This window comes from Nothobranchius furzeri, chromosome 7, assembly GCF_043380555.1.
Source record: "Nothobranchius furzeri strain GRZ-AD chromosome 7, NfurGRZ-RIMD1, whole genome shotgun sequence".
Classification (NCBI taxonomy): Eukaryota; Metazoa; Chordata; class Actinopteri; order Cyprinodontiformes; family Nothobranchiidae; genus Nothobranchius; species Nothobranchius furzeri.
This window is the reverse complement of record NC_091747.1, coordinates 72,115,501-72,132,703: the sequence shown is the minus strand read 5'-3', so window position 1 is coordinate 72,132,703 and position 17,203 is coordinate 72,115,501. Positions and strand designations below refer to the sequence as shown.

Genomic DNA, 17,203 nt, shown 5'->3' with positions numbered 1-17,203 from the left:
GATATCAGCGTTTCTTTTAGTCAGGTGATCGTTCATGTACACATCGGAGCCCTTCAGCTTTTTCCCTTGTTTTAGCAATGCTACTTCATGCTTTCTGTTAGCAAACCGAAGGACGACGACTGGTTTTTCATTCTCCTTCCACCGTGATAGAGGTTGGCAAGCCTCCATTTTGTCAGCCTCTATTTCAATTCCTTTAGAGTGAAGCTAGGTAACAACCTGCTGCTCCGTCGAGCTGACGTCCTCCTCGCTGACCTCCTCTGCTGTCAGCAGTCACAGTCCGGGTATATGAACGGGGTTTTATGCTAAGTCCCGTGAACGTCGTTCATTCTGTTATATTGTTCAAGAACCTCCACTCGGTTTTCCAGATACGCCAGCTGTTTGTCCTTCTCCGCATTCTGAATCCGGAGCGCCTTCACTTCCTCCACCAGGCCCAAGATCGCTTTGTGCTGCATTTTCACAACAGAGATCTCCTCCGACATAAATTTCAGCGATTTTTTAATATCATCGCCATCTTCTACTGTCATTCCCTTCTTTGGACCCATCTCCGTAGTGCTGAGAGGTTCGGAGAAGAAGTTCTGTTGGTGATGCTCTAAAGGCCCGCTCGCCAAGCAACTCAGGGTGTCTCCTTCTTCACTCCTCCTCCTCCTGTGTGCCGTTTGCAAGTGACGACGATGAGCGGAGGTCCATTTCTTCAGGTGTTTCGTAAAACACGAGACAATTGTAGAATCAGTTCCTGGGTTTCTATCAAACATCTCTAGCAAGAGTCTTTTGTTACAAAGCAGGTCTCTAGAAACTTTCTTATAAATCTTTTTACAGATTTTGGATGCGTTTTCTGGGTGAATAAAACCGTTTTGACCTTCGTTTTTAACTTCAGCCCAGATCTTGTTGACAAAATACTCGTATGTGTCTTGATGGACCTCATACGTGCAGCCTGACGGTGCTTCTGCAGCAGCCTTCGTAGTCACTTTCCAGACAAGTTGACTGACAAGTTTGTGGAAACATTCATTTGCATCTCCAAGCTGCGTAAAGCTCTCTCCACACGACGGCGGCTCTGAATGACCACCCACAGGAAGATCCCCTGTTTCTTGGCGCTGAAAAAGTGACTCTTGTATAATTTGTGACGGTAGATCCCCCGTCTCTAAAAGCTGCTCTTTACCGTCTCTTATGTGGGCTAAAGGTGACAGATTTGCATCTTTTACTGTCTCTGATGACGGTAGCGGAGATCTGCAGCTCGGTACTTTAATAGTTTCAGACAAGATGCCATCCTCTGGTAGTGGAACCCCTGAAAACTCGTTGTTTGAAACTAAATTCACATCATGTGAAATGAGTGAATTTTCAAGAAATCCTATGATGTTAGAAACTATTTTTTCACATGTGAGTTCTTCAGGCATAGAGATGTCGCGTGTTATTGTTTCTAATTCCTCTAAGAAATCAGATCTTTCTGTGAATATTCTTTTTAAAAACGTAAATGTAGACCCCTTCATACATTTTAGGACAAATTTTCTCAAACGGTTTTCGTCCATAGGATTTCTCTTCCATTCTTCTTCCACCGCAGCCCAGACATTGCCAAAATGATACTTGCATAAGCCTTCTTCTACCTCAGGTGACAATCTAAATAATTTAGCAGGCCAATGAACCATTTTGCGTATATAGTTAGCGACATAAATTTTAGGAAAATCGTTCATCTCATCACTGCTCTGTCCACCAATCTCAAACAAATATTGTGTATAGTCTCTTACTTGAGAAAGTGTTATGACATCTTTTTGGTTTTCCATCGCCCCCTCCTCCTCCTGGGTTTCCTGATTTTCCATCTGCATAGAGGAGACTGAATCCTGGTCTAGCTCCACAGATTCAGAGCGATGCATTTTTGTCGATTTTCTCTTAAAAGCGTTCGATACGGCTGTCCCTATAACTGAAAAGAACTTTCTGATACCAGATTTTACACAGTGTTTCTCCAGCTGTCGTAAAAACATTTGAATAAATTCATTATTCATTACTGGGCATTTCTCCAACAAAGCGTTCAATAAGTGTCCTTCACTGCAGACAATGGTGTAGCGAATGCCACGGAAAGTCCTAATGAAGGTTTTGTCAAAATTGTCTGGGGTAATAGAGAACTCATGTAGTTTAGTCTTTACTGCATCCCAGATTAAGTCAAAATAATAATCATAGATTTTCTCCTTGGTTGTTTCTGAACAATGCTGAGACAACAGTGCTGCTGCATATTCAATTGTTTCCATCAAAAGTTCACTCACAAATGCTTTTGTGACGTCCTCTTTGCTAACACCTGAATCCATTTTAAATCTTCTGTCTTCACAACTTGTCTCCAAAGAATATAATTTATTTCAGGTACTGAACCTTCGCCTGTCTCTTATAAAGTGATATGAGTTGATCACTCGAGAGGACGTAACTCCTTTGTGACGTCACGATGTCTTTGATGACGTGATCACAACACTACTACACCCTTGCTTCCAAAGTTCAACCGCACAGACGTCGACGTCGTAGACGGACGTAAACGTAAACTGACGCGGACGCTGGCAGACCTTAATTTATGTCCGGTGTTTTTTTTTATTAATTTATTTATTTTTAATAAAACTGGGTATCGTGTACATATCATAGAAATAAAGCACAAAAGTACAAAACAAACAAAGGGGCAAAGTGCTAAAAAAGTGTTCAAATTTTAAGATTACAGAGCACAATCACAGAATAAATGGGGAAGGGAAAGAAATTGTTAGCAATTATCTAAGTTAAATTTTTCAAATAACTTCCAAATTTGTATGGCTTTTAATCTATGTTCGGTGTTCTGTCTATCCCTGCTTGCTTGTCGAATATTCCTACCGCAGCGTGTTACGACGTTTCGCACTTGTTTACAGTATAGCAACAGGTTGTCGGTCCGTGCTTCCGCGTTTCACGGGTGTTTTTTTTTTCAAAACTTTATTGAACAAGGTGATAAGTACACAAACAAATTGTATACAAAATTGAACAAAGAAGATGAAACATGTGCCGGGGGTGCACTACAGAAATGTTACACACATCCAAATAAATTATAGGTGGTGCAAATAGTTATAGTTTTTAACGCTTTTTTGTTTAGTGATCCACTAATCAATTTTATGTAAGATAGAGTGTCACTATAATAGTGCTTGAACCGCATTTCACGGGTAAGTTGGAGAAGGCATGAGTATACCGTACTCCCTCTTGTGGCTATTTGGTGGTATTACAACTGGCTGGCCAAATCTTGTCTGACTGGCAAAAGTGATTAAAAAAAACATCTGCAACATAAAACCCGTCATTAAAAATAATATTTTGATGTGTTTGTGTCACACGCTGACACATTTCTCAATATTTTCTACTGAATAACTTTTGAAAACAGTTCTTGCAAAGATGCAACTCATGTTTAGGAGCATGGAAACAACTAAAACATGGTGGATAGGGAATGTTGAGGACCAGAACCAGGTCTGAATTATTATTAATGTTTGTTTTTTAGCTTAAAAGTAAAACTAAAACACAGCTGTGTTTCGAGGCCTTGAGGAGCAACAAAAGATGCTCCTAAAACCGTCCAAATTTATTGCAACATTTTTTCTTAACATTACAATCAAAGCATCTCCAGTTCACATGGGTGACATTCAGACCGGCACAGAAAGCACCTCGAGTTCATCTATATTAGCAGAAGGAGCAAGTCATTCATTGCACTCCACAATCACATTGAATCAATAGTTTTATTGTCACTGTTTTAATAAAGGTGTAGCATGAAAAAAACATGGAGGATAATAGTCATTAAGTGACTATTTTTAGAAACTTCAAACAAAAACAACCCATGACTGGCAACAAGTTTAAGTCAACTCTGGAAAAGAATTTAACGCTGAAAGTAACACAAAACAATAGAAAGGTCTTCCCAATATGATAAATCAGTATTTTGTTTAAAGTACTTTTGGTTATTTGTACTTGGCAAAAAAAAAACTTACCAAATTATGACATGACAAAAAATATATAAAAATAAAACTTTTTTTATCAGAGAAACGTAACAAAAGCCCCTCTACATTTAAATAAACACTGTTACAGACTGATCGTCAAGCTATTTAGACAATTTCACTCTTGACCACATATTTACGTAACGCACTTGAATACAACGACAGTGGCACAGGAGTTAAGTGCTCGCCCCGTAATCGGAAGGTCGCAGGTTCGAGTCCCGCTCAGTCTGTCGTTGTCATTGTGTCCTTGGGCAAGACACTTAACCCACATTGCCTGCTGGTGGTTGTCGGAGGGACCGGTGGCGCCAGTGCTCGGCAGCCTCGCCTCTGTCAGTGCGCCCCAGGGCAGCTGTGGCTACATCGTAGCTCATCCCCACCAGTGTGTGAATGGGTGTGTGAATGGGTGAATGACTGATTGTGTTGTAAAGCGCCTTGGGGGGTTCCAGGACTCTAGCAGGCGCTATATCAAATACACGCCATTTACCATTTACAAACAGATCGACAAAAGAAGAGGAAGAAAATGTGTGGGGAAGAGAATTTGTTTCCGTTTATTTGGCTCATATCTCACAATACAGTCAAGCTTTAAGTGTGGATTTAAGTGTGCTGCAGTCATGTTCGTTCCAGGCCGCGTGCTCAGACCCAGACGCGCCCGTCTGAAAGCGTTTCTCACCATTCCCTTCGCTCTAAAACTGCACGTCTCAAGACAACAGTGAACTTAGCTGACCCCTGAGTTTCTAATGCAAAACTAGTGTATTAAATACCTCATGACAGTGTTCCTTAGTGCAAGCCAGCAGTACGCTTGATTAAACAGACGAGATTTCCCCGGAGCGGCTGTTCTGCCGCTCAAACTGCAACGAGCGGTAGGGGGTGGGGGGTGTTCTGCTCATGTCTGTATGAAAACCAGCAGTTCAAATGCTCGAACGTGTTTAACATCTATAAACATGTTTTTCATAGAAAATATAAATATCCCTGAATGAAACAGATTCACAGCGTTGTATCGAGGACTCCAGTGCTGCTACCATAACGTCGTGTCCTTAACCTCTTCAGCGAACACCCACCGGGTCTGGGAATGACGGCTGCAGCGGCTTCACCCGTCATTCCCAGACCCGGTAATTCACCGTCTGCTTCCCGCGGTTCCTGATGCTGACTCGTACCGCATCGCTGTCTATCTATTTGTTGGATGCGGCTCTCTGGTGGCGCCGCCTGAGCTGGCGGCCTGCGGCCCTGTCACCAATCCCTGCTCGAGCTCTCCTCTTTGGACTGCTGTGGGACCCTGAGCTGGAAAAGAAGTTTTCAGAGGCTGAAGACAACTGCTCCTTCTCTGAGTCGGAGCTGTGTTGACTGCTGCTGTAGCTTTTCCTTCTTTTAGGCTTTGGCTGCCTCATATTCTTCCTCCTCCTCCTGACTGGAGCCAGATGAAGAGCTGCTGCCTTCGTCGTCACGGGTCTTTTTTGGATTTCCTTACAGAGTGTGTTAGAGTTTGACCTGCTGTGTTTATTGTTCTGTTTTACCGGATCCCCGTCTCCATCCTCCTCTTCCTCAGAATCTGAGGTGTAAATGCGTTTCCTCTTAGAGGAGAGCGGATTCCTGGCCTCACCTGGAGAAGTTTTCTTAGATGTTCTCGTGTTGTACTGCACTTCCCGTGGTTCTAAGACTCTCTTGTTTCCATTTCTCTGTCTACGCTGGGCTGCTGGAGCGGAGTCTTCCTCAGAAAGAGAGTTGTCAGTGATGCATTCCTTTTCCGGTAGAGCTCGGAGTCTGGGCCGTCCGTTTGAAAGGTCGTCAGAATGTTCCGACTCTTCGTCTGAAGATCCAGTGGAGCGTTTCCTCCTCACTTTCCTGCTGGGTTTGTACTCCTGCCCAGAACTCTTTGAAGCAGAGGTGCTGCAGCGAAGCCGTTTATTTTTGTTTCCCGTTGGCCTCTTTGTTTCAAAGTCAGATGCATCACTGGAGTCGTGATTTTCTATTTCCTTCTCTTTCACTCCTTTCCTCTGCAGGTTGAACCTTGTTGAAGAATCGCTGACATCTTCTGAACTTGCACCATCCAGTTCCTTTAGCTGAGGCGGATTTTTGTTTGTCTTGGCGTTTTGAAGGAGAAACGTAACTTTTTTTCTTTGAGTCCCCGTGGAGACATTTTTCCACATTTCTCCCGTTTTGGCGTGAATGGTTCTGGGATTTGTTCTCTTTATCGGAGCTCACAGGTGGTTGGTGTCGAGTGGTCTGGCGTTCCACGTCATCGTCCTCTTCACTAACTATCCTACTGAGCTGGTTGAACTCACGTTGGAACTACGTTGAAACTTGATGGAACTGTATTAAAATGGCGTTGTTCTGTTTTATTAAGCTTAGATGTTTATGGTTCTTAGCGAATCGGAGTGGACAGATTAACTAAACACCACAGATCTCTGCCACGCAACAGAAAGGAAGTTCTGATTGGATGAGTGATCAATGTGTCATGTGTTTACCTTATGTGGATCAGAATGTCTAGCTTAGTTAGCCCAAGTCCTGTTATTCATTAAACACATAAATCATAACATTGTGATTTCACAGATCGGTCACCTGATTATTATTGACCAACAGTTGTTTTGATTAGCTTTATTAGAAATAAAGTTCTTTGATTAACTAATGAAAAGCATTCTTCGTCCTTCTTCTGTCTTCTTTGCTTGAATGTAAACACCAAAAGCAGGCGCACGACCTTGGCAACGTATGCACACTGTCACTGTGTCAAAGGGCAGCTGTTAAGGGCAGAAATGGCATATTCATAACGCTACAGTTGTATGAACAATGACTATTCAGCCTGTACAAGTATAGTTAATTATGACATATATGATGAAAGCACGTCAAAAATGACCATTCTTAAGATATTTGGACTTACTCAACTCTGCTTCATGTCCAAAGGCAACCGCCACTAGGTCGTGCCAAAACCACGACATGTTGTGGAGGTTGAACTAACTGTTGTGTAAAGCTTAATTCTGTAGTGAGAAATGCACCAAAGCAACTTGGAAAAACTGTAATCAGGAACTCAAGGCAGTAGTTAACGTTCCGGTGGTGCTTGTAGTACAAAACCACCACTAGATGGCAGCATTGTCTAACAAAGGACTTTTTCAACAGCGCCCAACAATAAACCATTATGAGCCATGTTCTAATACAGTACACATGGACGTAATTTTCACTTTAGAAGTGGGGGGGACACGGAGTGGGGGGGGGGGGGGGGGGTTGAATCTTTACAGTATGCTCTAATGGGAAACAGGCTTCAACACAAACAGTTGTTTTCTGCTTGGTCCTAGAGCTCAACCAGTGTCCATTTAATATGACGTAATATTGTTTTTGGATGGTAAAAATGCAGGGGTCAAACCTTGACTTTGGAAAAAGTGGGGGGGACATGTCCCTCCTGTCCCCCCCCCCCAAAATTACGTCCATGACGGTACATGATACAGTACATGAGCATCTAGGCTACTTTTCTTTTTTTTTAACAAAACTGAACAGTGTTAATATCTGTTTCTGTGTGACATCTGAGCTTACTGCTCATTGGCCGACACTAACCGGGTGTCATGTGCACAGCTGAATTGGAAACATATGATTCCTGCTTGTCATTGTTTTGTATGAGAAGGAGGGATTTAGGAGTGACTGAGGAAAAAAAATGTTCCTTTGCCAGTTCTGGGAGGATTAAGGACGAGGATGCTGCCAGTCTGACCACTGAAACCACATATTTGAACATCAAGCTAGCCTTTGACCTGCTGCTGCGTATTCTTCTTCAGTTTGGTGAAATGCTTGTCATTGTGTTTCCAAATGTTTCTAGAAGTTTTGGCTTCTCTGTAAGTGACTTTGCAGGTAGAGTTCCCATTTCTGCTCATTTGTGCTGTTTTGGTTTTGTTGGCTGAAGGCTCCTGCTGTTGTTTCTGTCGCAGATGCAGAGTGCGAACATGACCGTGAGCCACAAGAAAGCAAAGGTGCTCTGCGTGATTGTGACGCTGAACATCTTCATCTGTGTCTTGATGGGCCTGAAGTGGAATTTTGGGACCGGCCAAAGCCGTCAGCAGAAGGTTCGAATCCCATCCCAGAGGTTTTGGCACCAACGTTTTCTGAGTGAATCTTTCTGGAACAAGGAGCAGCAGCTGCTAGACGTAGTTCACAACCCAGTCATGAACTCTGCGCTCTCCAGCAACTCCACCAGTTTGTTGCCAGGTTGGATAAATGACATCTGTGAACCAGATTACAGGGTTCCAGCCCAAATCTCGGACTACAACACACTGCCGCAGCGGTTTCGAGACTTTCTTCTGCACATGCACTGCAGGACCTACCCCATGCTGATAAATCAGCCCCACATCTGTCAGGAAAACCCATTTCTGCTGCTGGTGGTCAAGAGTTTAATCCCACACTTTGACCGCCGGCAGGCCATTCGTCAGACGTGGGGTCACGCAGGCATCTTAGCCAATCGGACAGTAGTGACCGTCTTCCTGCTTGGCAGCACTTTGTTGGTGGAGAGTTTTCCAGATCTGCAGGGAATGCTTGTCCACGAGGGGAATTTTCACAAAGATTTACTCCAGTGGGACTACAGGGACACTTTCTTTAACCTCACCCTCAAAGAGGTCCTCTTTCTGGAGTGGTTTAGCCAACACTGTCCTCAAGCCCAGTATGTTCTGAAGGGGGATGATGATGTCTTTGTAAACACTCTGCGAGTCCTTGACTTCCTCGACGGTTTGTCTGAGTTCAAAGCCAAGGATTTGTTCATAGGTGATGTAATCAGTGATGCTGGGCCACAGAGAGACAAACGGCTGAAGTATTTCATCCCCGAGAGTGTGTTTGTGGGGGAGTACCCGCCCTACGCCGGGGGTGGAGGCTATCTGCTTTCAGGGGAGTTGGCGCTACGCCTTTACAACGTATCACAGGAGGTGGTCTTGTACCCCATCGATGATGTGTACACAGGGATGTGTCTGAAGAAGCTGGGCCTGGCGCCTGAGAAGCACTCTGGTTTCAGGACGTTTGACATAGAGGAAAAATTCAGACGCAACCCCTGCATCTACAGAGGCTTGATGCTGGTTCACAACCGAACACCACAGGACATGCTGAAGCTCTGGCCCTGGATCGTCCGCCCGGAGCTGGACTGCCAGTGAACCCCCACCCCACCCCCTATTTAAAGAGCAAGTCAACCCCTACCAGAGTCTAACCCCACTCCCACTTCATGTTTGAAAAATGCAACACATGCTGTTGCCTGGCAGACCGAGAGGGCGGAGCCGCTAACAAATACACACACACTCAGGCTCACGACAGCATTGTGACATCATAATGTACCAGTTTACATCATAGCATACTTCTTAGCCAATAGCGGTGGCAGATTTAAATTAAAAGACAGTGCAGAGTTTTTACCTGACAACGGCACAACACTGCCAGTTTTAGGCAGAATATTTAAATTTTAACTAAGATGCACTGAAGTGCCAAATTATTGACGACACGTGTCTGCAGCACGATTAGACACTCATTTATTTAGTTTATCAGCAAAAAAAAGTTTATTTGGGGGTGACTTGCTCTTTAAATGTGTTTGTGTTCATTTTAAGATTTTTAGAGCTTAATGTTCCCGTTGGCATTTTAAATTAAATTAAATTAAATTAATTGTTGTTTTAAATTACTTGTTTCTTTCTTTATTTTCAGAAAAATCTGGATTTTACTGTCAGAAATGATTTAAAGAAGATTTCATATGAACTACATTAGTCAGAAAACGTTTGGTTTCCTTTCAGAATCAACATTTTCTAAGAGACACCAAACCACAAAATACTCCCACAAATGTGGACCATTAATTGCAAACAAGATTTGTTAAAAAAAAGTGATTTTCCTAACAAATCCAAAGTGAGTTCATGTACAATATAGAGTAAGAGTACGCCCGACTTATAGTCTTAGGAGAAAAGCCACACTTAAGACAACAAAATTCTAATTAACAGGCGTTCAACCACAGGTGTCCAGCAGACAGGTGACTATAAAAGGACGTTACTTAAAGAAAAGCTCTTCCCGTTTCATGCTGTCAGCAACGGCTCCACATGGAAGAGAAATGTCACAAAATCTGAGAAAGGAAATCATTTATTTACACAAGAAGGTGAGGGCTACAAGAAGACCAGCAAAGCTTTACGTATCAGTCACAATACTGTAGCAGAAGTCATCCAAACATTTAAGAAAGATGGAAGTGCAACCAATCTTACAGAGACGTCCACGTAGTTAACATCTCTACAGGAGCGTCTTCTGATGAGAAGGGTTGTAGAAAATCACCATGCAAGTTCACTGCAGTCAGCTAAAGCAGTAGAAAGCCTAACTGGAGTGACCGTTTCCCGTGACACCATACGGCGCACACTGCAGAGGAATGGCATGCATGGGCATCGTCCACAAAGGAGAGAGAGTGCTCGCTGCAGAACCACAAAGGTGGAGCTGCACCAAAGTCAGCCCCGGCCCAATGACTTATTCTGTTTTTGTTTTGTAACTTTATCGCAAACTAACCTGGCCCATATGAACTATGGCTGCTACTAGTTTACAACTGTTAATTCTATGTTCTATGTTCCAATTAAGCAAGATAAATATAATTTGCTACATGAAAAAGCCAGATATTACCCCGATATATATCTGTAAATGACTTTATATATATATATATATATATATATATATATATATATATATATATATATATATATATATATCAGGGATGTGTATTGGTGAAATTCTGGCGATACGATACGATATATCACGATATATTGCGATACATTCAGTCAGACGTTACAAGCAATTTTTTTTTACTGAATTTATTGTAAGAATGCTCAATAAACAGTCCAAACTGATACGTAACATGTTTAACATGAGGTATCTGAACCATGATGGAGGGATTTACATTTCAATGGTGGAAACAAAACCCGTTGCACACTGCTGCCAACTAGCGGGTGGCGATTGAATTGCACAAAACGAAAAGAAAATAAACAAATGTTTGCATGTAAATTCTTTCAAGAATTAGATACACGACTTTTGAATATCGATGTAATAATCGCAGGAAAAAATATCACGATATATTGCCATATCGATATTTCCGATACACGGCTTTTGAATATCAATATAATATTGCTGGAAAAAATATCACGATATATAGCCATATCGATATTTTCTTACATCCCTAATGTATATATATATATATATATATATATATATATATATATATATATATATATATATATATATATATATATATATATATATACATATATATATATATATGCATACAATTCAGAAAGGCCTTGTTTCCCATCTGGGCTGTTTGATTGTGGTGTTAGTTGTGTTTGGAGAATGTGGACAGTTGTAGATGTTTGGGACATGATACCGTAGAGGTCCCCAATCGGGGGGCGTTAAGAGTTAAACAGGATAAACAAAACATTAATCTTCACGCCTATATTTGACATTTCATTTCTGTTCATTTAACCTCCTATCAGGGGTTACTTGGTCCATTCTGCTTAAATATTATTTAGGTTTACACTCATTTAACTACTGATGATTATTACATTCTCATATATTTCCTGTTTAATGTGTAATGGTTTTGATTCTGAAATGGATTACCTGAGCTCATACAGTGTCAGGTACCTTCAAAATGACAACTATAACACTATCCATCCATCTATCTATCTATCTATCTATCTATCTATCTATCTATCTATCTATCTATCTATCTATCTATCTATCTATCTATCTATCTATCTATCTATCTATCTATCTATCTATCTATCTATCTATCTATCTATCTATCTATCTATCATCTATCTATAATCAATCAATCAATCAATCAATCAATCAATCAATCAATCAATCAATCAATCAATCTATCTATCTATCTATCTATCTATCTATCTATCTATCTATCTATCTATCTATCTATCTATCTATCTATCTATCTATCTATCTATCTATCTATCTATCTATCTATCTATCTATCTATCTATCTATCTATCTATCTATCTATCTATCTACAGGGATAGGGAGTATCTGAAAACATGCTGGGTAGACCCGTCTTCGAGGTCATCATGTCTCGCCCCTGCACACACATGCATGCACACACACCAATTCTTTGTTGTACCAGAAAACTTTGTTTGAGCATTATTCTGTGCAGAGTTTTTCTGCATATCTGACACTACACAAGAAAACAAAGCAAACGATAAATAGTTTCATGTACATTTGTGACTCTCCAAAGCCCTGGCAAAACAAGTTCTCAAATCCTGGCAGTAAATGGGTTAAATCTAAGTAAAAGTGAGTGTTTAGTGAGTGCTGAAGCTAAGGATGAAATGTATGTAAAAATAGAAACACATACATAATATTATAATATAAAAAAGGACCTTAGTGTGAGTTTTTCCTAATTTCTGACAATACAAAAATTACAAAATAATCAAAAAATATTTTTATGGTCGTTGGTGACTCTCCAAAGCCCCGACAATTCACCCCCAAAACAGGTTCTCCAGACATTACACATAAAAATATTTTCATTTTTTGTTTTTTTATAATGTAGATTTTTATGTTTTTTTTTTTAGAAAACATGGCACCTAAGGGGTTAAATCTGAAAAAAAAAACCACAAAAATTCTACTATGTTGGTAAAGACTGAAGATAAGGATGAAATTTTCTGTAAAAATTTTTGACCTTTGAAATAATTTTTATTATACCTTTTTCTAAAATGCATTTTTCGTGCATAGGGACCAGAGTGCGAGTTTTTCTGAATATCTGACACTACACAAAAAATACAGTAAAAAATATATTTTACCCCCAAACCAAGTCCTCTGAACATAAAACACAAAAAAGGATTAATTATTTTTTTCGACATTGATTTTTCTAAAAAAAAAATGGCACTAAAAGGGTTAAATCTCAAAAACACTAATACTTTACTATGTTTGGTGAGGACAGAAGCATCAGATGGAATTAGTGGAAAAAAATAGACGTTTGAAATATTATATAATTTTAATTACACCTTTCGATCAAAGTTATTTTTTAGTGTGAAGGGTCCCCAATTTAGCTGTTATTAAAGGACACTCCAAGGGAAACAATAATAATAATAATAATAATAATAATAATATGGCACTAGCACAAAATCACTGTACAAAGCAGTAAGGTAAAACACATCTTTCTGAAGCAGAGAAAGAAACAAGAACGAATCCTTGAGTGTCCCTTGCTCTCTGAGCCCATGGCCAACAGCCTGCAAAAGGAAAGCCAATCAGCTTCTTGATGAGGTTCACCTGCTCAGAGAACACAGGAAGCGTAACAGTTTCACAGAAGCTGAGAGTTCTACCTTGATTTCTTCATTTTTCTTACTATCAAAAGCTTTCTTGAAAAGATTTGGAGACAAAAATGTCTCAAAAATACGGCTCAAATTATACAAGCATGTTGCTTGTGTTTCTGCTGATGTTCAGAAATCTGTGTGATGCAGAGGTAAGATCCCCTCAGAGATCTGCTCTTAATTTTACCCTTCACTTCTCACGTTTGACTTTTATCTCCACAGAGGAGCACAGGCGGTGCCACCAGGCCTCCAGGTGAGTAATGCTAGGTTTTTCTCACCATCAGTAACGGTTGCACATTAAGAGTGGCCTGTGGACATTATGGGTGAAGTTGGCTAACATGCTGCTGTTTAATTGGACAGAAGCAAAATGAAACAAAACACTAACATGGGCTTATAAACTATATCCATGTTAATAGTTTGGATTTTAAATGTTTTTACCTCTAAAACTAAATCCACGTTCATTTTGAGTTACTGGTGTTTCGCTGCTATTAAAGGATTAATAAATAACGCTTCGAATCACAGGAATGATTCAAACCAAACATCAGATGCTAACTTTGAAGTGTTTCTTGTGAAAAGTAGTTGAGTCCCATCATTTTGGAGAAACACAGATTAATTTTGACCAGTGGCGTGTCCAGATCTTTTAAAATGGGGTGGCCCAGGTGAGGCACAATTTTGTGCATGGGTGGCACCAATGGTTATGCTTTTTTTGTTTTACCCCCAAGGCCTTTTGTGGTAAATTAGTGTGGTGACACCTGGGGTGGCCAGTCAGATTCCAAGGGTGGCATGGGCTACCCCAGGCCACTCCCTGGACACGCCCCTGATTTTGACCAGATTAATGAGCTGGTTTAATTAAAGCCAGTTACGAATGACTAATCTGAAAAGGTCTGAGTATTCATGTAAACTTGCTCTATGATCTTCTACCCCTCCTTTTTTTACCCCATTTGGCTGTTAAGGTTGAAGTTCATATTTCTGCTGGAATAGCTGAAAAGTGAGGTGTACTGTAGCCCGTTTTAGAAGAGACACCATGCCAGCAGATCAGCGTAAAACTCCCGCCACAGTGTGTTTTATGAATGTGCCGTGGCGACGTGGTGAGGCACAATCTCGCCACGCTTTGTAGCAATACTGCCACAGTGCCAGACTTGTGAATGAAGACTACGCCTTGGCGCAACAAAGGATGGTGTCTGGATCACATGGGGGGGTTACGGCTGAGCTCTGACCAGCAACTGTTACTAAAAATGAAGGTAAACACGGGAATGTGTTTCGCCTTTTGAACAGAATCGGCTGAGATAGTCAAGTCAGAAGCTTCTCCCCGTTAAAGCCAGAGCTCAGATCATTGGGCAGTTCATGGGGACTGTGAAGGACGGATACCTTTGAGCGGCTTGCCAAAAAAAAAAACAACTTATTGAGCACGGCTTCAAAGAAGCAAGTCATGTCCAAGTTGAACAGAAGTCCGTGGCAGCACAGAGTAGCGGTGTGCTAATGAAGCCTCACAAAGAGCTTCCAAGCATTCTCTGCTGTGCCATCCATGAATCAAGGCCTCAAACGCATCAGCTGTGGCGCCATCTAGTGGTACTTAGTTACATTACAACGCATTAAAATGCTTCACACATTGTATCTGTGGATGTCACTGCAGGATAAAATGCATCAAATCCAATTTTTCCTGAGTCTGAAGAGCACAGATCAATTTTATTTTTTTCCTAATCCGACCCAGGTCACTTTCATTTGTGGTACTAATTCCAATTTTGAAAGTGATTACTCTCTACACGGTCATGTCACATTAAATCAGCCTCCTATGTCAATCATCAGCGGAGGGGAGTGTGGTGCGTAGACGTTCCAGAGGAGAACTAGAACAACCAACCGTGAGGTTCGGCAGCTTTTATGTTGAAAGTGACACAGAAAACGAATCAGTCACGTGACTCAGGAGAACCGAGGCTTTGTCTGTGATCACTCACGTCGTGGTTTTCTGCAAAGTGAATCAAGCCTCGGAGTGGGGCTTCATGCACATGCCCCCTAATTGCTCGATACAAGCCTCGAAGTGGGGCTTCGTTTGTCCCATCGCTAGTGCAGAGTCCGCCCCCATACCCCCTTTATACCGCTATCTGTTATCTTTTCTAAAAAGGACATGATTGCGCCACATTACCGCCAAGGTCTGACCTAAGGCTTCCTGATGCCGGCTCAATATTGCATTACTGAGAAGTAGACCATATGGTTGGAGAAGATGATTTTAAACACACCCAACTTGAATTGGCCCAAATGAACCTTGTCCACTTTTTCCTTTGTGTCCTTCAGATGGACAGAAGGGGGACGGCAGCGCTTTCTTTGCCCTGCGGAGCTGCCACCAGCTCCTTCAGGGCGACGGCGGAGAGTTTTTCTCCCCAGACTACCTGTGCTCAAATCCTCCTCTGTGGTGCAACTGGACCATCCAGGTGGATCCCGGGAAGAGGATCCATCTTCGTCTGGAAGACTTGACTCCTGATGAGACCTGTGAACTCAAGCAGGACCAGATCCACATAGATGAGCCTGCTGGTCATTCAGGAGGCCACAAGGTGCTGCAGAAGTGCTGGCAAGAAGCCAAGTACACGTCGTCTTCCAACACTCTGTACGTGGTTCTACTGATCGGAGGCTGGCCCAGGCCTACTTACAGGGGCTTCTATGGGCGCTACCAGGCTTTTGGACAGCCGGTGGTCTACAACCCCAAAGAAGGCTTCACGGGGAGAAGTAAGGAATCTAAGCTATCTTCTGGTCTGATGGACTTCAGTGACTTTGACTCGGCTGTGAACAGTGAACAGTCAGAAGTAGCCAACTCTGATGTGACATACGATTACTACGACCAGCATTTAACCATGAGAGCCAGGCAGCCCTGGGGGACTGGTGGTGCCGAGAGGCTGACAGACCTGGGAAAGGTAAGGGTCACCGGGCATAATTTGGATTTGAAGCAAACTTTATGCATTTTCTCTAGGATCCCGCTTAAGGCACATTTTTGAGCGCAACTGAGTTGGGGACAGTGGCGGCTCCAGAAATGTTTTTCTGCAGGTGCTATGAAGGAGCTAGTCTTTTGATTGAGGGTGCTATGAAGGAAGTGGTCATGCGTACTTATTGTTCTCTAAAACACCTTCAACACTAGCAGACACACATGTGTGCACAAAACCTCAACAACACCTGAAATAATCATTAATAAACATCATAAACACATGAACTATCGCTGACTTTTCCATGAAATCATAAACACATACAGCCACACAAAAAAAACATCTATAGAGTTGCAAGGTTAGCTAACGTTAGTGTTAGCATTTCCAGCGGCGGTTGACGGTTGACTCTCTTCATCCAGATCCGTAGGTTTTTGTGGGTCTGAGATCACTTCCAAAGGTTCATTAGTTTCTGACTGAACCCGTGGGAATGTGGGCAACAAACACTGATCCATTTTACCACTAGCTCTACCTTTCACTCATTCGCAGATAGAAAATGAGGTCAAAGGTTAACATCAATTTCCTGTTTTGGTTTAAGTTTTTACTATCTATGTGATAATTTACTGATTGTTTTTGTTTTGTATGTTAAATATTATCACATCCACACGTTAAATTCAAATTGAATTGTAACAAAAAAAAAATCTAATATTTACTTGGGGGTCCATTGACTAATCCAGGGGTAGCTATAGCGCCCCCCCTGGCACCCCCCTGGCGCCGCCACTGGTTGGGGACTGAGGACCAGAGAACTTTTGGATGAATGGCATCTGTCAGAGATTTACCACATTATGTTAAATCCTTTACAAGGATTCTCAATAGAGTAACTTCCTAACTTTTGTGTTTGCAGTTTTGCAAATTTTGGAAAATATTTCACAAGTGACGTGATCACATAACTGTTGCAGAAACGGACTGAAGGCTTTCTGTTAGAACATCAGTTATTTTATTAAAACGTTACCTGAACTTTTCCCCGATCTGCAACACTTTTCTCTCTTGCCTG

General features: G+C 41.6%; 3 protein-coding genes across 4 annotated transcripts in view; 2 read left to right on the top strand and 1 right to left on the bottom strand.

Annotated features, from left to right (window-relative positions):
• Positions 1-5,134: 5,134 nt before the first annotated feature.
• Positions 5,135-6,109, bottom strand: LOC139070719 (protein FAM133-like). The gene has a single exon (XM_070553453.1). It carries the CDS (start codon positions 6,107-6,109, stop codon positions 5,135-5,137), a length of 975 nt encoding a protein of 324 aa, XP_070409554.1.
• Positions 6,110-7,190: 1,081 nt separating this feature from the next.
• b3gnt2a (UDP-GlcNAc:betaGal beta-1,3-N-acetylglucosaminyltransferase 2a) lies at positions 7,191-10,561 on the top strand. Its single transcript, XM_054751746.2, has one exon. The coding sequence runs from the start codon at positions 7,871-7,873 to the stop codon at positions 9,074-9,076; it is 1,206 nt and encodes a 401-aa protein (XP_054607721.1). The 5' UTR covers positions 7,191-7,870; the 3' UTR covers positions 9,077-10,561.
• Positions 10,562-13,183: 2,622 nt separating this feature from the next.
• The window catches only part of zgc:66455 (uncharacterized), a 21,816-nt gene continuing 17,796 nt past the window's right edge, over positions 13,184-17,203 (top strand). For both annotated transcript variants that reach the window (XM_070553706.1, XM_015954374.3), the window contains exons 1-3: positions 13,184-13,395; positions 13,466-13,496; positions 15,533-16,146. In XM_070553706.1, the coding sequence (XP_070409807.1) occupies positions 13,315-13,395; positions 13,466-13,496; positions 15,533-16,146 (726 nt within the window). In that variant the 5' untranslated portion in view covers positions 13,184-13,314. The remainder of the gene's footprint in view (positions 13,396-13,465; positions 13,497-15,532; positions 16,147-17,203) is intronic.

Bases quoted from the DNA above. Each gene is read 5' to 3' on its own strand.
- LOC139070719 (XM_070553453.1), bottom strand. From the start codon at position 6,109: ATGTGGAAAAATGTCTCCACGGGGACTCAAAGAAAAAAAGTTACGTTT.
- b3gnt2a (XM_054751746.2), top strand. From the start codon at position 7,871: ATGCAGAGTGCGAACATGACCGTGAGCCACAAGAAAGCAAAGGTGCTC.